Below are 19,938 nucleotides of genomic sequence, written 5' to 3'. Positions count from 1 at the left end.
TGTCTGTCAGGATTCTTATTGAATATTGCCAGTGTTGTCTAATACATTTCCTGAATTGCTAAAGATCTTTTCAATGAATCATTCAATAGAATTCTAGATTGATAGCAATATTTATTCCAATTCCGTTGATGGGGTTTCAAAACCCAAGGAATACATTTTCCAAATAAAAAACCCAACATCATAATCATCCCAACGATGACCATAACCCATGACTCAATCTTCATTATCCCAAGACTCTGGTGTAGGTCCTCTTTCCACCATTCCCCGATCCTCCTCATCACAAAGCACACCAAACGAGTTCCCAGTGGGAACAGGCACAGGTACAGGGACTGGTACAACCGGCCCACTGGGTTTACCCCTCTCCTTTACCTCACTCACAAAAACATCCTTGGCCCACCCATTCCCAACAAACTTGTTTCGAACATTTCGTTCGATGCTTTCAGGATAGGTCGAAAAGGATACAATGACGTCCGTGGGGGTCGTCCAATGGATGTGAGTCGAAATGGTGGAATCTAGGAGGGGGTCAAGAAGGATTTGAATGTCGTTGGTGTCCATGCCGTCGGGGAGGGACGTGATGGTGAGGGAGGTAGAGTGAGGTGTGTTGGTCGGTGTGGCGGTGTTACGGTGTGTTGTGTTGCTATGTGCGGTTGAGGTTGTCGTGGAGGCGGTGGTTGTGGGGGGTTTAGATTGCGAGGCAGCGCTAAGAAGAATGGACGGGACCCAGGAAGTAGGTGTTTTACGAACAAGAATGCTGGACTGTGCTTTCCGGTCCGTGTCAAGAAATGTGGGTGTAAGGTTATAGAAACCAACCAGGGAGGAAATAAAGGCGTTGAATTTCGACGGTGGGAAATGGTGTGTACGTTTCGTGGGGTCGGAAAGAAAGGTTTCGAGAGTTTTTTCAATGGATTTTACGAGGGTTGGGTTTTGGTTGGCTTGGTGGATCAGTGTAGCGGGCCAAGTGATGGTGGGTCGGATGGAAGGGGTAATTTCGAGAGCTTCCGCTAGTTTGCGGTTACGTTCGGCCACGGCGCATGCGTCATCGCAGGCAAGTTCCAGCGTATTTCCCAAGCTCTCTTTCCAAGCCCCGCAAGTTACGGTCGTGGTGCGTAGGCCGCATGGGCAGGTTTGGATCGTTGTGGCCTTACAAGGGCGGTCTTCAGCACAGAATCGTGTGCCATGGCAAGGAAACGCGCAAGTATGTCCGCAAACAGATCGTACACGTCCGCATTTGGATGCACATTTATGCGTCGTGTCAATACAAGGGCCCGTATGACAGAACCGGAGGCAAACGTGTCCACAGGCGTCGAGGGTCTTGTCACAGCTTTGTCCGCAGGAGGGCGCACCCTGTCTAGAACAGGGAATGTTTTTCATTGTTTTTTTCCCACAGGCACAGGGGCGTTCGACAAAGACCACACATGGCGGACAGGGGTCCGTGTCCGGATGGCAGGGGTGTTCGCTCAGCGGGACATGTCCACAGGGTAAATCTCGGGTGCAGGGGTAGGTACATATCGGAGGCGGCGTACCGCATGGAATCGGGGGGTACATTGTCGTTCGACCACAATGACACGTTACTTCATCAAATGAGACGCCGACAATGCAGTCGTGGCAGCGGCCGGGATGTCCACACGGGTACGTACACGGGTGTTTTCCGCATTTAAGAGTCTTGTCGCAGGTCTGTGTGCACACGTGAAATTGAATATCGCAACAACGGTCTTTGCATTTATGTCGTTTACAGTGTCGCATTGCCGTGCAAGTGCGATTGCATAGGGGGGGCTGAATCTCGCCTTGGTCGTCACGCGGTAAGTCGATACACGCAAGTTGTAGCATTTCCTTGCCGCATCGGCATGGCGCGGTAATGATTTCACTGCAAGGTGGACTGTCATGATAAAATTAGATTATTACTTGATACGTATATATCCATGGAACAAATGTTGAGTACATACCATTCTCCAGTGTGACATGGAACAGTACATCGATGACCGCATCCGAGAACCTTGTTACATACTTTACCGCAGGTTGGAATAGCGTCCGTGCAAGATTCTCGTCCTCTGCCCTCAGTTAACGACGCGACCGTCGCCCCGCCACATGGACAGTGCCTCACAGCGGATGGATCAAAAGGGCACAGTGTAGGATGGTTTTCTGGGTTGTGACAGGTTCGCTGGCAGTCATGATGTCCACATCCAAAACTTATTCCACAGGGTGTTTCACACGAGAAAGGATCTGTCGAGGTTCCACAGGGAACGTTGCGACTCGACTTGCCACAATGACAGGCTTGCTCTACTGTAATGGGACACGGGGTACAGTCGCCGGGATGACACGGTTGTTCGCATGTGTGGTTCCCGCAAGAGAGCATCTTTCCGCATACCTCACCGCACGACGGCTCAAACGCCACGCTCGCTAGCAGGCTGCATCTGACGACCAGGCTGGTTTTGCCACAGTGGCATGATACGGGGGGTGCCAGGGACTCGCAAGGCCGACAGGGCCCGGGATGGCATTGCATTCCACAGGGATGTGGGCAGTTTCGGTCTCGACCACAGGTTTGACCGCATGTGTGGGGAACAAGGTAGCGGCTGAATGGCGGGTTGAGGGATTTCGTACAGAAACACTTGTATTCCAGCGGAATGTTTAGATTCAGCGTTTGGCATCCGGGACATCTCCATCCACCTTGATTTGATGATGAGGATGACGACGCTGGATTCGCAAGTGCATCCTGTGCAGATTTCCGGCCCCACTTTGAGACGCATTTCAAGTGAAAGACTGCAAAGCAAATGTGGCAGCTCCACACAGCGTCCCTTGCTCTGACGATATCATAGCATATCATGCACTCGTAGTCACCCTTTGTCAAGCCGTCAATGAGCGATGCCGTTAGATCGCCTTCCTGATCCGTGTTTCCTTGGACCGACACTGACACCGGTCCCGATGCATCTCTGGGAGCTTTTTTGTGTCTCGGTCGTCGTTTACGTTCTTTTTCTCCTGATCTGCTACCGGCTCCGTTCCCATCTATAGTCTGCCCGCTTTGGGTTGTCTCTTGATTTGCTGCCTCATCCTGGACTGGACCTTGAACCGTCAATGGAATCCGCGGTCGACGTTGGTTTCCTTGACTATGGGTCAATGCAGTCCCACCCAGCGTCACTTCGTGATTCGGTACATCCGTCAATGGACGTGGCCGTCTGCTACGTGCCGATCTTGTGTTGCGTGGACGTGGTGTCGCGGCGTTTTGTACCATACTATCATTAGTACTCGTTCCAGTCGCATCCGAGTCATGAAGTGCCGTTGAAGAGTCTCCTCGTCCTCTCCCTCTCCTGTATCTTCCGCGACCCCTTTGAGAACCCTTTTTTGCATTCATTTCCGTGAATGGCATAGTCGTCGCCGGGCCCATGTTTGCTTGAACGACGCCCGACCCTGTAGACGTGAAATGTCTTCCTGAAGGGGCAGACTCTGATGGACCTGTTTGTTCTCCCTGCATGATCGCAGCTGGGGTTCCTTTTATTGCCAACAAAAAAAAACGGGGCCGAGTGCAGCAGTCGTCGGAAGCTCTTGGTCGGTCGGTGGAGCAGCTGCCGATTTCCACCACAATTTCAAATCAGTGGCTTAGTCACGCAGATATGGGTCATGTCACGTGCACTTGTTTACATAAGCTGATCGGGAATGTCCCTCAACAGCCGATATAAATAGCCCTTACGCCCAAGTTATGCTTAAAAATAAGCATGTTCAGGGTTTATTTTCTGCCACCGCCTACCCTTGCGAGCCCTTTTGAGACGTCTATTTTTTGGTAGCGGAGGACTCGCTGCAAACTCACAGTCTCACGAATCTAAAAACCTTTTGGCGAACGTGATGGGACAAGACGATCAACCGACTCCCTTATTTTTGGGACTCACGATTGGCATCGAAGTCATTGCCTTTTTGTTTCAGACGTACCAAACCGTTTATGCGCTTCGAGCGGCCTTTTTCCAGACAAACTCTGATTCAAAAGGGACATGGCTCGACCGCGTCATTGCCTATATCATGTGCATCATATGGGTCTACTGTAGTTTTAATATCGCTATTGCGTCGCTGGTGGGAAGGAACGACGCGCTGTATCGGGTCATGGTAGCGGGTGGGGATACGACCTTTTTCATGTTTGGGGGGATTTACATTTGGATTGTGGTCAAGCGATTTACCAAAGTCCATCGTGTGATACGACCGGGAGTTCATTCAAAATGGTGAGTTGCCGTACGTTGTGAAGATGGAAATTTCTGGTTCATGGTACCAATAACATTCTTTCCAATGTAGGTACAGAGCCTTTGAAATAGGGACGATTCTCATTGTATCAATTGCGGCGACTCCCGTCACTGTTTTTGATTGGGTAGCTGTCTTCCAAGCGCCCAACGTTCCGGAATGGCAGCCCGACGGCATCTCGATGCATGGGGCGGCATTCTTGTTTATTTTCAACCTGTACATTGTGGCTGTGGATGCGACCACATCCTTGTCGATCTATGCAAGGCTCAGAAAAGTTGTCAAGGACCTGCATGATGTGCTGGAAAATCCTTTGCCGAGCACGGTGATCATCACTGGCGAGAAGGATCTATCGACATGCCGTCTAAACAGCACAGCACCATCTAGTTCCAATCTCCCATCTATTCGCAGTTCATCGGTAGCAAAACCATCCGGCCCTCCATCCGTAGCGAAACCAGTCAAACAAGATGAATCCCTATTGCGAACGACAGGGATGGGTGTGGGATGGATTATCGGGATAAGCCTATTAGGATTGTCGATGCACATGATCAATACGCTCTTGTTTTGGGATCCAGAGAAACCCACGTTGCTCCCGTATGGAATCCTAATGCATGCGACATGGACAACACCTGTGTGGCATGCAAGGTATGCATGGATGTATTTGGTAGCTGTCAAGGACCTAGTCAAGGACATTTGAGTTGGTAGAAATATTATATTCGTAGTTAATACATATTCGTGTAAGGAATGACAAACCAACTCTCTTCGATTCCATAGCGAGAGAGGAGAAACAGCACAAACCCCATGGCGTTCACTCTCTACTCACATCCATTGGATTAGACGATTTTTCTCTTTCTTTTCGCACTCGTTCACAGACTCATTCAAGGGAATTCGCTCTCCATCTCACTCACATCCACACACTCACTCACTCACACGCACACGTTGCAAGTCACCCACATCACACATTAATGTCAGGAGGGGAATCCTCGTCCTCCCTCGCCTAAACACTTCACTCTCGCAGAATATAAATCCCACTCCCCCCACCACACACACACATGGGCATGGCATTCAATCTCTCCATGTCAATCACACTCCCTTCACTTCCCTTCAAAACACTCTCATGAGGCTTAGTCATTTAACCGCATTTGGGCGTATTTCATTAACCTATTTATAGTTACATTTGTCTCTTTATCCAGAAAGGGAATAAATTGTCATTTCATTCTTTTATCTTTCGTTCTTTTTCCATCAGCTTTCAACGAGATTTCAATCTCACACCATCAACAACGCACGCTGCTCATCAGACAATGCCCATTCTTGGTTGTGCCATCCTCCCACACTCGCCCATGATACTCGATCCCAATAGGGAAGGGTGTCCAGACGGCATAAGGGAAATACACGAGGGTTGCAAGGCAGTCGGTCAAGTCGTCGCAAGTTGGGAACCAGAGCTTGTCGTCTTTTTAACGCCTCATGGCATTTCTGCTCCAAAGAGTCCTCGTCCAGGTACTTGCCAGGCAGAGAGAGATTCGTGTCAGTGCACACACCAGAGTTATAACATTCATTGTAGGCATTTACTTGACGCCCTCGGCAACCGGCACTGCGGAACAAGCAGGAAACTGGGCAGACTATGAACTCGCCATCCAAATCGACTCGGAAATCGCTACAGGGTTTCTCAACCACCTCGGTTCGTCCGGTGTCGCCTGTGTCAAAATCACTGGAACAGAAGCCCCACTCGCTCCTTCTGAAATCGTTCCCCTCTGGTTCCTCCGTGGCTTATCCCTCTTGAAACGGGCTCCCCGCTTTATGCTCTTGTCTCTTCCCACTCCCATTGGCGGAACGAGCATCATTCGCTCGGAATCCTCCAAAGAGCGCGTCCCCGATATGCTCATGTATGGTTCTCATCTCCACAAGTACCTCTCGTGGCTCTCGCACCGCGTGGCGATTGTCTTGTCGGGCGATTTGGCTCATACGCATGCGACTGCATGCAAGGTTCCAATGTACTTGCCCAATCCGGAATGGAAAATGCCCGTGTCTGATGCTGCCGCCGTGTTTGACGCCATTGTTGAAAAGTGAGTAGCGAAATTGTGCATAGCGAGCATGCACATTTGAGAGTTTAGATAGCGAGCATGCATTTATGAGCTTGGATGCCTTTTGGAATCCGAATGGCATGCGAGCGAGCATTTTTTGGGAGTAATTCTGTGCGAGTGATAGAGAGCATGCATTTGAGATTTTGATGCCTATGGGATTTAGATAGCTTATTTCCGCTCGCAAAGATTTCATGGGAGGAATTTTGATATCATTCGAACGATGGCGCTTTGGGCTAACGGGATGATATGGCCATCTCGAGCGCAGCATGTCGGCGCTCTATGTCGCTTCTCGAAATCATACTAATCAGCCCCTCTTTTTACTTGGCAGATGGGCAAGCACACTCAACGGCGACTTTATCACCCGCGACGCCGCAGCACTCGTCAAACAAGCCATCTCATGCGCCTTTGACGGCCTCGTCGTCCTCCAAGCCATCATGGAAAAAGAAGGCACATCCAAATTCTCTCGACACATTTTTGCTCGGCATCGCCCGACGTATGTTGGTATGATTGCTGCCGTTTTCCAAGTGGACAAGCGAGGTATGTTGCGTGAAAATCGGTTTTTGAAAATGCCACACGTAGCCCGTTTGTAAACACAGTGTGTTTAATTAATTAGTGCCCTGCCCGGAATTCTCGTACACACCTCCCGTCCTCTCAGAGTAAATATTGAATTGCACGATTTGTCCAACGTTTTGGAAATGGACTCACCGTCCAAACCTACACCAGACTTGTATATAGATTTTGGGATTTATATTTTTTTTTGAATACATGCTTTTTATTTAGTTTATTCGAGGATAGAGTGCATGTTCTTTTTTTTTTCCCTCCCGCTCTGATGATCCTCCCAAGCTTCCATTGCGAGACATCAAGTCTTACTTGTGCACCATACAACTACTCCGATTCCCCCTGAACATGGGCCCATTATGCAGCCAGGAGATGGTCATTAGATAGACGTATGCCTTGTCTGATGGGTATTGTGGTGGAGATGGTAATGTGATTTACAAAGCGCACAAAAGCACTGCGAAATGGGCATGTTAATCTTGCTTCCACAGCAAAAGGACTGTTCATTGTCCTTGAGGATACATTTATGGCGATTCGACACACACCACTACGGAACAGAATCCGGATCCACCCCTTTCCACGCATACCTCTTTCCACAATCCAACCCATCCAAAGCCTCCATCTGCACCTCACTCAGCTCCCATCCCCAAACCCCTCGATTCTCCACCAAATGCTCCCGCACTGTTGAACACGGAATAACAATCACACCATGCTGCACCGCCCATCGAAGCAACACCTGCGAGACACTCTTGTTCACCTCATTAGCAACACGAACAACAACAGGATGGTTCAACAATTTTGGATCTCCGCTCCCGAGTGAACAGTATGCCATGATACGTATATCCTGTTGAGCACAATAAGCGCGCAACTCTTTCTGGATTAAAAAGGGGTGCATTTCGATTTGGTTTACTGATGGACGTATGGAAGTGTGGGTTGCGAGGTGTTGTAATTGGCGGATACTGAAATTAGAGACTCCGATCGCGCGTACGTGGGTTTGGGTGAGGAGGGTGGTCATTGCGTTCCAGGTTGCGATGCGTGTGGTGGGTGTCCAATCCTTTGGGACTCTAAATGGAGGACATTATCAGTCATAAAATGAAATTATTGTGTTGTGCAAGAGTTTTTTGGATGACGCTACTGGTATTTTTTGAATCGATGATAGCCAGGTCCAGGCCAATGCAAGAGCCATAAATCCACATGCCCAAGTTTTGAAATAGATGCCTTGAGGTGTTTTTCAATCGTTTTTGGACATTCGCTTTGATGTGATCGCCAGAGTTTGGTTGTGATAAATACGTTGGTTTGGAGGGTTTGTCCAATTTCTTTTTCATTGTCGCTACAAATGGGGAGCAATAACGTGAGCCCCCGATTGGTTTCTCGATGCAATTCTAGAGTGCATTTACTAGACGCTGGCGGTATCGAGCATGGTGTACCCGCATTCAAGGGCCAACCTCAATGGTGCTTTGACAGCGGCTTTCTTGAGACGGTAGGTACCGAGACCCAGTTGGGGGATATCCATTGGCTGCATGACGCCATTGGTCAGTTGGACAGTGGGAATCTGGACATTGGGTTTGCGTCTTTTGGATGGAAGGATGATTTCAAAGGTTGCCTATGTGGTCCGTTAGATACATTCCGCTAATCATCATCCTCATCTAACCTCTTTAGATGCTCGTTTCGTTGCCATTTTCTGTTGAATTCCAACTGATGACATAATCATCACCCTAATAAAGAAACGCGTGAGTGGCGTAGCAATTGCTGAAATAAACAAAAAAGGCGCCCTTTTGGCCAACCAGCTTCCTTGCATCGTTTTGGCCAACCAGCGGTCTTCTGTCCCTTTGACGATACTTACGGTAAGCAATGACTTTATTACTCCGACGTTTTTTATTTTTATTTTGGATATGCATCAGAAGGGTTGCTATTGCAAATAGCATATCGACACTTTTGTGTATTGTATTGACAACATGACTGACTTGGATATCCAGAGGTGTCATGATGGACGGCACGACGACGACAACAACAGCCGCAACAACAACAACAACAGCAGCGACAGCATCAAGTCATGCACAGCCCGGCCAGCAGACCTCTGTCGATGCTCAACAATTTGCTGCATTACAACAAGCCGCAATGTACCCGCAGTACGCCAACATGGTAAGTGCGCCATCTCCATTCACACTAATCAAATCCAATCATGCTCACCATTCATGCTTGAAAGCTCCTGGGACACATGACAAACCAAATAACGAACCCCACCCCTCTTGCCAACAACCAAGTCCTAGCCGCCATGGCCATGAATGCCGCTGCTGTCGCCGCAGCCGCAGCCGCATCCCAACCTACAGGCGACGAGCCCCTCTACGTTAATGCAAAACAGTACCATCGTATCCTGAAACGAAGGGAAGCGAGAGCGAAATTGGAGGCTATGAATAAAGGGCGAAAAGAAAAGGTAAAGAAACTTGTAAACTCTTGTACGAATGTATGTATTGATTGAAATTCATAGGGATATATTCACGAATCCCGACACCGACACGCCATGCGTCGACCTCGAGGTCCCGGCGGCCGCTTCCTAAGCGCCTCCGAACTCGCTGCATTAAAAGATAAGGAAGATACACCCCCACCTTCCACGCCTCCTACTCCTGCTCCTACGCAACAACAACAACAACAACAACAACAACATGTATCGAGACCGCAAGTATCACTCCAGCCGCAGAAAATGATACATTTGGCGTCTGTTCAGCAGCGGTTGGCTGCGATGCAGAGTCAACAGGTTCAGTTGCAATTGTCGCAGTTGCAGCAGCAGCAATTGCAAGCGCAGCAACCACAGCAGCAACAGCAAACCCGAGTTTAAAAGGCAAAACTAGCCTTGTGTTTTATGTTTTTTTTTTTTGATTTAGAGATTTCTTTTTTCTGTGCTTGTGTGTGTTTGTGTTTTTTTTCTTTGTAATATATTTTGATTTTCTTTTCTTATGCCGTTTGAACTGCTCTATTGTGTTGAGTTTTAAGTTTTTGGATATTGATGTTCGATGTCTTTAATGATGTCCTCGATGTCAACCTACCGGTGGGTGTTTTATGTTCAGGTGAGGGTCTGAGGGTGTAGCTGCTGTGGGTATCGCAAGGCTTTTAGGGATTCGGTTACTGTGTTTCCGATATGGGGGTTTATTGAAATAAAGGTTTGTGGTTTGTTTATATCGGAAGGATCTTTGTGGGTTTTCGCATTATTCGAGGTACCGTTTTGTTTGTAATGACACTGCGTATCTTGGCTGTTATCACTTGTTTGCAGTATTGCATTTGGTTTGTGGAATGGAATCTATACTCTGCCCTCCTCCATGTTTCTTTCACATTATATTATTGCAAGGATTTTCGGATTTGATGGGAATTTGCAATCTCAGTGTGCAGAGGTGCCCACAACGGCATCTCATCTGGATCTAAATCTTTCCAAACCGTCTGTATCTTTTCCACAACAGCACGCCCAAGCATCTCATGCCCCTTTTCCGCCAAATGAACTCCATCTGAAAACACACCATCCAATGCTTCCACGCTATACTCATTCCCACCCAAGAACACTTGCCAGGTATCCAACACAGACACACCCAACCGCTCCATAATATCCAAACAAGCCCTCCGATACAACCCAACCATCTCCAGACTCCGATCACACTCCCTTCCTTGTGCTTCTCGTACCTTTTTCCAATCGGATATGATCACGGGGGGAGGTGTCAAGACCAACACCCGAACTCCCCCGTCTTGAGCAAAATTCACGATAACCTCTAAATTACTCTTGTAAATTTCGATGGGGACGTGGTGTGTTGGGTTTACGGATTCCAATACAGAGTCATTTGTCCCGAGCATTATAATGAGTACCGTTGGGGAACCCAGTATATCCGGTAATAAGTTTGTGCACCAGGTGGAATTGTACCCTGATAGCCCTCGGTTAAGAATATCCGCTTTTCGGGTGTATATTGTTTGGAGATGTGTTCCCCAGCCTTTTGGAAATGCATGTTGGGTTAGGGAATCGCCTAGGAGGGTTATGCATGGGATGCGAGACATGGTCAACGAAGAAAGGAAACGCTGGTGTTGCTGTGGATTCTGATGCGAGAGTTTTAATGGATTGCATAGCCACTTGTTGGATCGGATCCTCCGTTGTTTGTTTTTTGCGGTTTTTTGCATCTTGATTCATGCTGCGATTGACGTCCTTTATTCACATCTTTCGACGGAGTATGAGTTCTTCTACGGTGAATGCGGGGCTGTATCGTAATGCACCGGTACAAAATGTCAAGGCTGTACATGACTTTCGAAGTGATACAGGTGCGTAAGTAATACACATTTTGAGGAGGACAATTTACTTATGGGACATTCCAGTCACGAAACCTACCGCCGAAATGCTCAATGTCATGATGACGGCTGACGTCGGGGACGATGTCTTTGATGTACGTCCCAATAAATGCAACATGTTCCCCATGTGTTTGCTCATGCGTGTGATAGGAAGACCCGACCATCAATGCCCTCCAGGATCGTATTGCAGATATGGCTGGTCACGAAGCTGCCTTGTTCTGTCCAACGGCAACCATGACGAATCAAGTAAAAAAAATATAATGCAATCGTTTATATTTATGTACATGCTCAATAGTTTTTCTTGTTTAGATTGCGGTGAGGACTCACCTTACGGCTCCTCCTTATACTGTCCTCTGTGACCATCGAGCCCATATTTTCAACTATGAAGCAGCGGGGATATCCTTTCATTGTGGTATGAATCTCAATATGCATATCTCTTATCCTCCTTCCCAACGTCAATCGTAAATAAACAAACGACACAAAAAGGCGCTGGTCTCGTCCCGGTTCAACCTGCACCCGGTCAAACCCATCTGACCGCCTCCGTCATTGAAAAACACCTTGTGCTCGATGATGATGTCCATCACGCCCCAACACGGGTGGTGTGTCTGGAAAATACCTTACACGGCATGGTAAATTACCCACAATCAACACCGTGAACTAGTGTACTCACTTATGGCTACTTAGATTGTTCCATTGGAGAACATAAAGTATGTGATTCTTGTTACATCTCCTACTGGTCCTGTTTTCTTATTCAAAATATTAGAGAGATTACAGCTCTAGCCCACAAGCATGACTTGAAAACCCACCTTGATGGCGCCAGGATATGGAACGCTTGTGTAGCGACCGGTATTAGTCTGAAAGAGTATTGCAGTCATTTTGATTCGGTATGTCCACCTCGAATGGTATCATCATACAATGGTCATACTCTGATACTGTTTTCTTTTTTTTGTTCAGATTTCAATGTGTTTTTCTAAAGGCCTTGGTGCACCGGTCGGGTCCGTACTGGTTGGCTCCAAACCTTTTATAAAGAAAGCCAAGCATTTTCGCAAGATGTACGGGGGAGGGTATGTTCCCATAATTGCATTTAACCATTTTATTTTCTACATTATCTTGAATCGTATTTTAGATGGCGCCAAGCTGGTATCTTGGCCGCCGCAGGTCTCTACGCCCTCGACCACCACCTCCCCCTCCTAACCACCGACCACCAAAACGCACAGTACCTGGCCCAAACACTCCTGGACCTCAATCTAGGCTTTTCCCTCCTCCATCCCGTCGAAACCAACATGGTCTGGCTTAACGCCCCTGTTCCTGCGGATATCCTTGCAGAAGTATTGGCAAAAGAAGGTATCCGTGTCTTTGGAGGAAGTGGAACGGAAATGAGACTGGTGTTTCATCATCAGATTACGAGGGAGGCTGTGGATAAGTTTGTGAGAGTATTGAAGCAGTTTTTTGAAAAGTAGAGCGTTTGTATATTTTATTATAGAAAGGAAACTTACGACACAACATGCACGAGTGATCATGAAAAAAAAAACACAAGATTCATAACCACTCGTCAAAAAAAAAAGCAGGCACCCCATTATTATTACTATATACAACGTTTTCGCAGATTAGGTTATATACTGAAAGAAAAAAGAAAAAAAATACCCAATGTCCCTTCCCTCTGCCCGCGTTTTTCTTTTTGGATTAACATGTCATGTCGTTCTCTCTTGTCGTCCCCCAACATCCCCTACCCCATCCGACACATCCGCCTGATCACTACTCGTAGAAGCCGGTGAAGGCTGATGAGAATGCACTAACCTCCGTACCGGCTGTCCACGTTGTTCAACAACCCGATGCCCAGCGGTACGTTTGGCATCATGTGGATGTATGGGTGGATTCGGACTCGGGAGTCGATTCGATGGGGAATGGGTTCGAATTGGGTCTGGGTCGGGTCTATCCTCTTTTTTGGGCATGGGTTGATGAACGAGTCGGTCTCCTTCTCGTTGTTGTCCAGCGACATGCATATTATATCGCTTGTGAAGCATGCCTAGTTGGTCTGTCAGGACTCGGTTACCATGTTCCAAGTGTCGGATAAATCCAACAGTGTTGTAAAGGATGACGCTTTTACTGCTTCCGAGGTTCCCGCCTTTTAATCCAGGAACGAGCTCAGCGAGGGCTTTGAACCCTTGTCGGATCAAGTTTCGTCGTTTTTGCTCAGACATGATGTGGTTGGTGCGTTTTTCTTGTTCCGTCAAGAGTTCACGACCACCGCGCCGTTTCATGTCTTTTGGTTTAGGCGCTTTACCTCGTCCTGCTGCTTTGGTTTGGATGGCTGGTTCGGATTTTCGTCGCGTGTTTGTTGACACGCTTTCTGGAGAGTCTGCTTCAGATGGCGAGGCATTTGGGCGAGAGTCATTGACGAGGAGGGATCCCGGTGATGGGTCGTGCCCGTGGGGAGTGCTTTGCATGTTTGCACCGGCGGAAAGTGGGTACGAGCGTCTGGGTGGACCAGCCGACGTATCAACGTACAGATTTGGTATTGGGTGGTTCGCCTTTGGTGGATGTGCAAGGCGATCCGATTGTGTCCAATTTGCTGCATGCCCTTCTACTGGACTTGGGGTCGGTACGGGAACGCCCCCATAAGGCGATGGCTGTGACGGTTCTCCAGAATGCAAAGCGTCTCCGCGTGGATTATACATATTCTGCGGTACTCGGTCAAAAGCAGATTGAGGTAACGGTGGCATATGATACGCCGCTGCATCCGTCTCCACGTCGGGACTGACGAGTGTATCCAAAAACTCTGAAAAGTACTTTTGCTCAACGTCGTTGAGGAGTGGCTCCTCTGGGTTCAGCACAGGGAGGGGGGTTGACGGTGAGAGCGGAAAGGGGAGAAAGTCGTCTGCCATGGATATGGGAAAGTCTGAGCCCATGGGTAGTTCTGGAGAGCAATGTCAGCCACATTGCGCTCGTTAAAGGCAAACTTTATATTTTTTGTGAGGGGACGTACCGGTCGAAGGCGCATATGCGCTCGTCATGACCTGTGTTGTCCCTCTCCCCAGAAAAGAGTGCGAAGCTTCGTACGGAGGAACGTTGTGATCTACGTGAATTGAGATTTTCCACACATTTAGCGTTAGCGTGTAATGCGGCAAACCCCAGCGTCTCAAAACCAGGCCGATCGCATTCTTCCCCAATAGAACATATTTCCACTCTCTACATACGCTTGCCTTTGTCAATTACGTGAAATATCAGGTTTGAAAACTCACCAGAATAGAATGGGTTAATCCCGGTCGGAATGGAAGCAGAGGGTGCGGCGTTCCGGCTGAAACTGTTACTACTCGAGTGGGACGTGGATTCCTTCCGATCTCTCGAGTCCATGCCCGCTCATGAAAACCAACTATTTTCAAACGCTCTGTCTAGTAAGCGGGATTCAAAAGCAACGGCCCACCCAACAACAAACTACAAGAAAAAGGAAATGGAGGAAATGAGAGCGAAACGGAACACTTTTTGGTCAGCTGTCTTTTGGCTCTTCGCTTACCCTCGTGGATGAGTCATCCACGTTTATCCTTCTTTTATTATTACTTTTGGCCCGAACTTTCAACACTTTCAAAAACACACACAAAATGGTGGTTGATCACCGGCTGCCCAATCTACATTATGCACGGGAGGACGTGGATGGGGACGCTGCACCCTCTGTCGCTGGAAAACAAGTGGACAATTGCACAGCAAACACTACGGATCTCGACCATGAACTCCCCCCACGTCGATCTGCCGCTCGCTTAGTGCAAGACTTGAAGTCTACAGGAAACCGATACGTAAAGATTTGTGCACCCATGGTTCGATACAGTAAGCTTCCTTTCAGAGAGCTGGTGAGGAAGTAGGTTGGTGTTTTCCACAGTTGAAAACGAATAGCTACATGACACTGATTCTTTTCCTATCTCTCTCACTGTGCTCTAGCTACGATGTTGATATCGCTTATACACCCATGATTCTTGCGGATGTGTATAAGCATTCCAAAATATCCCGGGATACAGAGTTTAGGACTAACAGGAAAGATGACCCGGTTGTTATTCAATTTGCTGCTCATTCAGCTGTGGATTTGGCGGATGCTGCGGAATTGGCTGCCCCGTACGTTCTCATCTAGAAATTGTGCCCACTGTCTCAACCGCTGACTGTGTGTTGGTATTCATAGATACGTCAATGGTGTTGATCTGAACTGTGGATGGTATGTTGTTCACGTCCCCTGACCATTTTTCAGTTTGCCCTCAACGTATCCATCTAGTCCTCAAAAATGGGCCGTTCACGAAAAAATTGGAGCTCACTTGATGGAAGATCCGGAACTCGTCCGTGACATGGTTCGACAAGTCAAAGCACGCACATCCGGCATCGCCATGGCGGACGGAGAACCCTTCCCTTGCTCAGTAAAGATCCGTGTACACCCCGATTTGAAAAAGACGGTAGAATTTGTTCAAAGGGCCGAGAGCGTGGGAGTAGATTGGATTACGGTGCATGGACGGACACGACGGCAGAAGAGTACAGAGCCGGTTGATTTGGATGCTATCAAGTTGGTAATTGCCTTGTTGTACTAGCACATTATTGAGCATAACTATTGTACTCATCGTCTGTTTTAGGTGAAAGAACATGCGACAGTGCCAATTTTTGCAAACGGCGATGTCTTTAGTCTCCAAGATGCAGATCGTATTGTCGAGTACACAAAGACCGATGGTGTCATGGCCGCCCGAGGTCTGCTAGAAAATCCAGGTAAGACCATGCTGTCACCGCTTGACATCCTCGACATTACTCATTCGTCCCATTACCCGTGCCTAGCTCTGTTTGCGGGACACGAGTACACCCCGCTTGAATGTGTAGAAAGATATGTACGTCTCGGTATAGGATACGGATCCACCCATTTTATTTTCCATCATCATTTGATGTACATGCTGGATAAATCCATGAGTAGAGCCGGTACGTGTTTGGCCGCGTGTCATCTTGCCACGTTGACTGTCTGTAACCTGCTTTGGTGTCGTGCAGAGAAGAAGACTTTTAATTGTCTTACTAGTATTCCTGGTATCTTGGACTATCTTGAAACAAATTATGGGCTGGACTTTGCATCACGATAACAAGCATTTTGTTAATAACCGTGTGGCATTCATTTATTTATACTAGCTTCTTTTGTATATAGATCAGCACTTTGCAATATATAGTGAACTACATCCCTTTTACACGAATTGGATTCTAGGCCGCGCCTTTGATGCCAATAAGATCATCAATCGTTTCAGTTGAATGGTTGCATCTTGGCAATGCCCATCTAATTCCAAATGTCCTCATATTGTTGAAAATGTTTCCTCAACTGCTCGGCCTCCCGTCCCATGTCCTCCTGCGTACGTGGGGGACGCTCTTCATTGTCAACGCCTTTGGGCGCTTTGAGTTCCCCCGCCAGTTCCTTTTCTTTGCGATCAATTTCAGGATAAATGTCATCATTATTGGCCCAATCGCCCGTTTTCCGCGGTATAACATGGACATGCACATGTGGTACTGTTTGTCCAGCTTTTGGCCCGTCCTGTAACGTGTTTCGTTAGTCCTGTAGCCAGCAACTAATGACAAACAGCATCTTCCCTCACCTGTAGTGTAATAGTAAGAGATTCTCCACCATATTCCCTTTCTATGACCTTACCAATCGCCTGGGCGCTAAGGAACATGTCAGAGACCTCGTCAGAAGTGAGGTCCGCGAACCGTAGAACAATGCGACGGGGGACTACCAAGACATCTAGGATACATTTCTAGTCAGATATTTACTCTTTGTTCTCCTTTTTAAGGAGACTGCAAAAATGACAATGTCTACGTACGACCGCTAAAGGACAGATGGTAGGTGGTATAAGAGCACACGTCATTAGGGTTTGAACAACACGTTCGTGGTCTTACGGGACAATGGGCTTTAGATTGACGAGTCCTATCGATAGTTTGGAGGTAAAGAATATCTCATTCGGTCGAATTGGCCAAGGCCCAAAGTGAAATCCCTTCATTTTCCAGACGTTTTTTTAAGAGATCTCACCACTTTTGCAGTCAAGAGGCTTTATTTAGTGTAGGACGCGTCCACGTACACGCCGCACCGCCCAAAGACACAAACCCAGGAAAGCTTCCCCCCTCCTTCCCCCATTTTGAACTTTTGGAACACTGCTCGCAAAAGGAATCTTTCTTTTTTTGTTGGTTGGGTTGTTGTCGCAGGCCTTTTGACTACCACCCCAGCTGTGGTGAAAGCAGCTGTTGTCGGTCACTGACAAATTCGTGTTTCGCGAACCAGCCTCTCTGAAATTTGGGAGAGGGCACTAGAGTTGGGTTTGCGATTCTATCGTCGACCGCTCGTGGTAAAAAAGAAAAAACTGACAAGGAGAGCAATAAACTGCGAGTACCTCTATAGCTCATAGTTATCCTTCCAATTGGCGATATCGGCCTTGAACGCTGGTCATGGTTGTCACAAAGGTGAGTCCGCCTTGTTATTTCAGGAACGAGTTTGCACGTAGACGGTTTGTATGTCCTCATGCTTTTGATTACATTACAGGCACACTGCTATTATTGCTTTGACGTTTTGGTTGCCCATTTCGAGGGCCGACGTCCTTGTGAGCCAGAGTTTCAGAACGAGCAATAGTGAGTATGCGGAGAGTGCGGGCTGATGCAAATGATTACGGCGTCATCTCATTGCCCCATATTGATGTTATTTTTCAGTCCTCTGTTCGTCACCTGGAATACAATACAAGAGGACGGATCTCATCGTTTGCGAGGATGCATTGGCAACTTTGATGCTCTTCCCCTTCACTCGGGGTTGAAGGAGTATGCGCTGACGAGCTCGCTCCGCGACCGACGCTTTTCACCTGTAAAGGAACGAGAACTTCCCAATCTCAGCTGTGGCGTATCACTTCTCACCGAATTTGAAGACGGCAAAGACTATTTGGACTGGGAAATTGGAACCCATGGGATATGGATTGAATTCCGTACCGATAGTGGAAGTCGGAGGTCTGCGACGTATTTGCCGGAAGTTGCTGCCGAACAAGGTAAATCTACCTTCTAGGTCCGTTATCGTCGCCACGAAACTCATCCACGTTTTTTAGGATGGACAAAGCTCGAGGCCATCGATTCTCTTCTTCGAAAGGGTGGTCATACTGGAAAGATCACAGATAAACTACGAAAGTCTATCCAGCTGACGCGCTATCAATCTTCGAAAACGGCAGTAACGTACTCGGATTATGTGCAGTGGAAAGGTAGCAAACCGCACAGGGTGGACACAGGGTATAGTGAACAATATGCAAATTGATGGAAAACGACGTGGGTTGCGTTTGTGCATATGTAGAGGGAATTGAAAGAGGTGCGTTCTCTCCTGGGGAGAATTTTTTTAGATGATAGGATCGTGCAGCAGCAGCAGCAGAATACTTTTGGGATGCTTTGATTTGTTGGGATTGGGATGTCAGTGCAGTTCTGTGGATCTATTAACTGTGCTGCCAAGTGTGTTGCATTGCATTTGCTGCTCTGCGGAGAATTTTTGAAATTGCTACCTACTTTTGTGTGTGTGTCGCTAAACGAAAGCGTAGAATGGAAAGGGAAAAATTGCAACCTATTGCTTTCACTTTTAGAATATACAATTCAGCACCCTCTCCCCGTCTGTATCTCAATCTGATGACTTCTGTTCAGCAACGGATAAACAGTATATTTACAAAGCCCGAATTGAATTCACTTTAATCCCCACACTACGCATCTTTGATCGTCTCCTTCATCCCTTCTTCTTCTTCTTTTTCAAAGCTTGTTGTCGCCAATACTCTGCTCGATATTTCTCATATCCATCCTGAAATTCGGGTGGTACCTTTTGGAGGAACGAGATGCCCCCTTTCCGGTCCTTGTTGAACTCCATATTAAAAGGTCGAAGAGCGCTATTGCATCTCTGAATGTATCTGACAAACCGCCAGTATTAAAACGACGTTAGGAACAAGGCAATGAAGCAATCCATGGCTCTTACCGAGTCGAGTACAGCATGGTCGTCCGGAGGGTGCCCGTTGTAACGAAAATGGTTATGGCCGATACCAAAACAGTGACGCCGAAAACGTGCCATGAGTTTGGTATAGATATGCCCTGCTCAAAAGGGCGTCAGTGCAAGCGATAGTGCATTGTCTTGACTGGTCAACATCTACCTGTTCGTCCACCCGCTTATTTGTAAAGATCTGATACAAGCACCACAAGAGAATAATGAAGAGGATAGTGAAGCCCACTTGTGAGATATTCAAATTAGATTCTCGCCATGCGTTAGAATAAGGCTTCATTGATGTATTTACCGCCCCAATATGTCTCTGATCGACGCCTTCGGTACATATTGTATCGCAATCGCTCCTCAAATCTTGCCAGATCTGCAACGGCTCGGGAATTACTTTCTGCTTCTCACAGCGGCCTCGCAGATATGACCATGAAGTCCAAAAGTAGCCCACCTTTGAAAGCATCCTCTTTGGCATGAAACTTCTTTTCAAAGGCAGACCGCGGTATGTTCATGGACGGAACAGTGTCCACATTGGCAACGGGCGAGTCAATCTCTGTGGTTGATGCCACAGCAGAAGGCACATGGTCCCGCCCCAGCGTTACCGAGTCTTCCGACATTGCTATAATAGCACCATTTCGAGTAACAACCATTGTTAATTGCGGTTATTTGGGGAAATCGTGTTCCAAAGCGATCAGTTGAAGTTTGGTCGCGCTGAGGCTCGTGACTTGGTGAGTCATCACTCAGCTCCAGCTGCTGATTGACCTTTTAAGCGTG

The 19,938-nt window shown here is 47.6% G+C and overlaps 13 protein-coding genes across 14 annotated transcripts; 6 read left to right on the top strand and 7 right to left on the bottom strand.

The window, feature by feature from the left end:
* Positions 1-213: 213 nt before the first annotated feature.
* On the bottom strand, positions 214-1,507 carry SPPG_09347 (uncharacterized protein; the record flags this gene model as incomplete). The annotated part of the gene is made up of 3 exons (XM_016757506.1): positions 214-1,071; positions 1,146-1,348; positions 1,411-1,507. The coding sequence occupies 3 exons, from the start codon at positions 1,505-1,507 to the stop codon at positions 214-216; spliced, it is 1,158 nt and encodes a 385-aa protein (XP_016606442.1).
* A 61-nt stretch (positions 1,508-1,568) lies between these two features.
* On the bottom strand, positions 1,569-3,466 carry SPPG_09346 (uncharacterized protein; the record flags this gene model as incomplete). The annotated part of the gene is made up of 4 exons (XM_016757505.1): positions 1,569-1,876; positions 1,944-2,048; positions 2,417-2,605; positions 2,665-3,466. 4 exons carry the CDS (start codon positions 3,464-3,466, stop codon positions 1,569-1,571), a joined length of 1,404 nt encoding a protein of 467 aa, XP_016606441.1.
* A 249-nt stretch (positions 3,467-3,715) lies between these two features.
* SPPG_06105 (uncharacterized protein) lies at positions 3,716-4,912 on the top strand (the record flags this gene model as incomplete). The annotated part of the gene is made up of 2 exons (XM_016754312.1): positions 3,716-4,202; positions 4,273-4,912. Exons 1-2 carry the CDS (start codon positions 3,835-3,837, stop codon positions 4,910-4,912), a joined length of 1,008 nt encoding a protein of 335 aa, XP_016606440.1. The 5' UTR covers positions 3,716-3,834.
* A 531-nt stretch (positions 4,913-5,443) lies between these two features.
* SPPG_06104 (uncharacterized protein) lies at positions 5,444-7,088 on the top strand. Its single transcript, XM_016754311.1, has 4 exons — positions 5,444-5,712; positions 5,777-6,278; positions 6,625-6,833; positions 6,910-7,088. Exons 1-4 carry the CDS (start codon positions 5,517-5,519, stop codon positions 6,954-6,956), a joined length of 954 nt encoding a protein of 317 aa, XP_016606439.1. The 5' UTR covers positions 5,444-5,516; the 3' UTR covers positions 6,957-7,088.
* A 183-nt stretch (positions 7,089-7,271) lies between these two features.
* SPPG_06103 (uncharacterized protein) lies at positions 7,272-8,533 on the bottom strand. Its single transcript, XM_016754310.1, has 3 exons — positions 8,249-8,533; positions 7,987-8,181; positions 7,272-7,915 (listed from the first exon to the last, which is right to left on the bottom strand). Exons 1-3 carry the CDS (start codon positions 8,371-8,373, stop codon positions 7,399-7,401), a joined length of 837 nt encoding a protein of 278 aa, XP_016606438.1. The 5' UTR covers positions 8,374-8,533; the 3' UTR covers positions 7,272-7,398.
* Positions 8,534-8,638: 105 nt separating this feature from the next.
* On the top strand, positions 8,639-9,811 carry SPPG_06102 (transcriptional activator hap2). The gene is made up of 4 exons (XM_016754309.1): positions 8,639-8,695; positions 8,828-8,993; positions 9,058-9,285; positions 9,340-9,811. Exons 2-4 carry the CDS (start codon positions 8,835-8,837, stop codon positions 9,685-9,687), a joined length of 735 nt encoding a protein of 244 aa, XP_016606437.1. The 5' UTR covers positions 8,639-8,695; positions 8,828-8,834; the 3' UTR covers positions 9,688-9,811.
* A 342-nt stretch (positions 9,812-10,153) lies between these two features.
* SPPG_06101 (uncharacterized protein) lies at positions 10,154-10,943 on the bottom strand. The gene has a single exon (XM_016754308.1). It carries the CDS (start codon positions 10,884-10,886, stop codon positions 10,185-10,187), a length of 702 nt encoding a protein of 233 aa, XP_016606436.1. The 5' UTR covers positions 10,887-10,943; the 3' UTR covers positions 10,154-10,184.
* A 41-nt stretch (positions 10,944-10,984) lies between these two features.
* Positions 10,985-12,834, top strand: SPPG_06100 (threonine aldolase GLY1). The gene is made up of 9 exons (XM_016754307.1): positions 10,985-11,144; positions 11,199-11,266; positions 11,322-11,417; positions 11,481-11,583; positions 11,658-11,800; positions 11,856-11,878; positions 11,935-12,055; positions 12,126-12,235; positions 12,298-12,834. Exons 1-9 carry the CDS (start codon positions 11,015-11,017, stop codon positions 12,629-12,631), a joined length of 1,128 nt encoding a protein of 375 aa, XP_016606435.1. The 5' UTR covers positions 10,985-11,014; the 3' UTR covers positions 12,632-12,834.
* On the bottom strand, positions 12,632-14,708 carry SPPG_06099 (uncharacterized protein). Its single transcript, XM_016754306.1, has 3 exons — positions 14,414-14,708; positions 14,158-14,247; positions 12,632-14,088 (listed from the first exon to the last, which is right to left on the bottom strand). Exons 1-3 carry the CDS (start codon positions 14,523-14,525, stop codon positions 12,863-12,865), a joined length of 1,428 nt encoding a protein of 475 aa, XP_016606434.1. The 5' UTR covers positions 14,526-14,708; the 3' UTR covers positions 12,632-12,862.
* Positions 14,709-14,713: 5 nt separating this feature from the next.
* Positions 14,714-16,375, top strand: SPPG_06098. Of its 2 annotated transcripts, none has more exons than XM_016754305.1 (7): positions 14,714-15,024; positions 15,105-15,275; positions 15,340-15,372; positions 15,430-15,715; positions 15,779-15,908; positions 15,975-16,112; positions 16,179-16,375. In XM_016754305.1, exons 1-7 carry the CDS (start codon positions 14,771-14,773, stop codon positions 16,265-16,267), a joined length of 1,101 nt encoding a protein of 366 aa, XP_016606433.1. In that variant the 5' UTR covers positions 14,714-14,770; the 3' UTR covers positions 16,268-16,375. The 2 variants fall into 2 exon arrangements, with proteins under 2 accessions (XP_016606433.1, XP_016606432.1); XM_016754304.1 differs by having other exon boundaries at positions 14,714-15,028.
* Positions 16,247-17,229, bottom strand: SPPG_06097 (bis(5'-adenosyl)-triphosphatase). The gene is made up of 4 exons (XM_016754303.1): positions 17,070-17,229; positions 16,994-16,998; positions 16,769-16,914; positions 16,247-16,707 (listed from the first exon to the last, which is right to left on the bottom strand). The coding sequence occupies exons 1-4, from the start codon at positions 17,168-17,170 to the stop codon at positions 16,456-16,458; spliced, it is 504 nt and encodes a 167-aa protein (XP_016606431.1). The 5' UTR covers positions 17,171-17,229; the 3' UTR covers positions 16,247-16,455.
* A 46-nt stretch (positions 17,230-17,275) lies between these two features.
* On the top strand, positions 17,276-18,809 carry SPPG_06096 (uncharacterized protein). Its single transcript, XM_016754302.1, has 4 exons — positions 17,276-17,627; positions 17,707-17,792; positions 17,871-18,196; positions 18,254-18,809. Exons 1-4 carry the CDS (start codon positions 17,613-17,615, stop codon positions 18,454-18,456), a joined length of 630 nt encoding a protein of 209 aa, XP_016606430.1. The 5' UTR covers positions 17,276-17,612; the 3' UTR covers positions 18,457-18,809.
* SPPG_06095 (uncharacterized protein) lies at positions 18,758-19,870 on the bottom strand. Its single transcript, XM_016754301.1, has 5 exons — positions 19,616-19,870; positions 19,466-19,537; positions 19,325-19,401; positions 19,153-19,265; positions 18,758-19,087 (listed from the first exon to the last, which is right to left on the bottom strand). The coding sequence occupies exons 1-5, from the start codon at positions 19,812-19,814 to the stop codon at positions 18,910-18,912; spliced, it is 639 nt and encodes a 212-aa protein (XP_016606429.1). The 5' UTR covers positions 19,815-19,870; the 3' UTR covers positions 18,758-18,909.
* Between the last annotated feature and the right edge of the window lie 68 nt (positions 19,871-19,938).

This window comes from Spizellomyces punctatus (assembly GCF_000182565.1).
Source record: "Spizellomyces punctatus DAOM BR117 chromosome Unknown supercont1.11, whole genome shotgun sequence".
In the NCBI taxonomy this organism is placed as follows: Eukaryota; Fungi; Chytridiomycota; class Chytridiomycetes; order Spizellomycetales; family Spizellomycetaceae; genus Spizellomyces; species Spizellomyces punctatus.
The sequence above is the reverse complement of the archived record's forward strand: the minus strand, read 5'-3'. Positions and strand labels throughout refer to the sequence as shown.

Bases quoted from the DNA above. Each gene is read 5' to 3' on its own strand.
- SPPG_06104 (XM_016754311.1), top strand. From the start codon at position 5,517: ATGCCCATTCTTGGTTGTGCCATCCTCCCACACTCGCCCATGATACTC. The intron at 6,279-6,624 runs GTGAGTAGCGAA...TTTACTTGGCAG, and splicing joins TTTGACGCCATTGTTGAAAA to ATGGGCAAGCACACTCAACG. The intron at 6,834-6,909 runs GTATGTTGCGTG...TTAATTAATTAG, and splicing joins TTTCCAAGTGGACAAGCGAG to TGCCCTGCCCGGAATTCTCG.
- SPPG_06103 (XM_016754310.1), bottom strand. From the start codon at position 8,373: ATGCAGCCAATGGATATCCCCCAACTGGGTCTCGGTACCTACCGTCTC. The intron at 8,182-8,248 runs GTAAATGCACTC...CCCCATTTGTAG, and splicing joins CTCGATACCGCCAGCGTCTA to CGACAATGAAAAAGAAATTG. The intron at 7,916-7,986 runs GTAGCGTCATCC...TCCTCCATTTAG, and splicing joins CATCGATTCAAAAAATACCA to AGTCCCAAAGGATTGGACAC.
- SPPG_06102 (XM_016754309.1), top strand. From the start codon at position 8,835: ATGATGGACGGCACGACGACGACAACAACAGCCGCAACAACAACAACA. The intron at 8,994-9,057 runs GTAAGTGCGCCA...CATGCTTGAAAG, and splicing joins ACCCGCAGTACGCCAACATG to CTCCTGGGACACATGACAAA. The intron at 9,286-9,339 runs GTAAAGAAACTT...TGAAATTCATAG, and splicing joins ATAAAGGGCGAAAAGAAAAG to GGATATATTCACGAATCCCG.
- SPPG_06101 (XM_016754308.1), bottom strand. From the start codon at position 10,886: ATGTCTCGCATCCCATGCATAACCCTCCTAGGCGATTCCCTAACCCAA.
- SPPG_06100 (XM_016754307.1), top strand. From the start codon at position 11,015: ATGCTGCGATTGACGTCCTTTATTCACATCTTTCGACGGAGTATGAGT. The intron at 11,584-11,657 runs GTATGAATCTCA...CGACACAAAAAG, and splicing joins GGGGATATCCTTTCATTGTG to GCGCTGGTCTCGTCCCGGTT. The intron at 11,879-11,934 runs GTATGTGATTCT...TCAAAATATTAG, and splicing joins GTTCCATTGGAGAACATAAA to AGAGATTACAGCTCTAGCCC.
- SPPG_06099 (XM_016754306.1), bottom strand. From the start codon at position 14,525: ATGGACTCGAGAGATCGGAAGGAATCCACGTCCCACTCGAGTAGTAAC. The intron at 14,248-14,413 runs GTGAGTTTTCAA...CAATTCACGTAG, and splicing joins GATTAACCCATTCTATTCTG to ATCACAACGTTCCTCCGTAC. The intron at 14,089-14,157 runs GTACGTCCCCTC...ATTGCTCTCCAG, and splicing joins CGCATATGCGCCTTCGACCG to AACTACCCATGGGCTCAGAC.
- SPPG_06098 (XM_016754305.1), top strand. From the start codon at position 14,771: ATGGTGGTTGATCACCGGCTGCCCAATCTACATTATGCACGGGAGGAC. The intron at 15,276-15,339 runs GTACGTTCTCAT...TGGTATTCATAG, and splicing joins GCTGCGGAATTGGCTGCCCC to ATACGTCAATGGTGTTGATC. The intron at 16,113-16,178 runs GTACGTGTTTGG...GGTGTCGTGCAG, and splicing joins TAAATCCATGAGTAGAGCCG to AGAAGAAGACTTTTAATTGT.
- SPPG_06097 (XM_016754303.1), bottom strand. From the start codon at position 17,170: ATGAAGGGATTTCACTTTGGGCCTTGGCCAATTCGACCGAATGAGATA. The intron at 16,708-16,768 runs GTGAGGGAAGAT...AACACGTTACAG, and splicing joins CTCTTACTATTACACTACAG to GACGGGCCAAAAGCTGGACA.
- SPPG_06096 (XM_016754302.1), top strand. The intron at 17,793-17,870 runs GTGAGTATGCGG...GTTATTTTTCAG, and splicing joins GAGTTTCAGAACGAGCAATA to TCCTCTGTTCGTCACCTGGA. The intron at 18,197-18,253 runs GTAAATCTACCT...CACGTTTTTTAG, and splicing joins GGAAGTTGCTGCCGAACAAG to GATGGACAAAGCTCGAGGCC.
- SPPG_06095 (XM_016754301.1), bottom strand. From the start codon at position 19,814: ATGGTTGTTACTCGAAATGGTGCTATTATAGCAATGTCGGAAGACTCG. The intron at 19,538-19,615 runs GTGGGCTACTTT...GAGCCGTTGCAG, and splicing joins CAAAGAGGATGCTTTCAAAG to ATCTGGCAAGATTTGAGGAG. The intron at 19,088-19,152 runs GTAAGAGCCATG...GCGGTTTGTCAG, and splicing joins ACCATGCTGTACTCGACTCG to ATACATTCAGAGATGCAATA.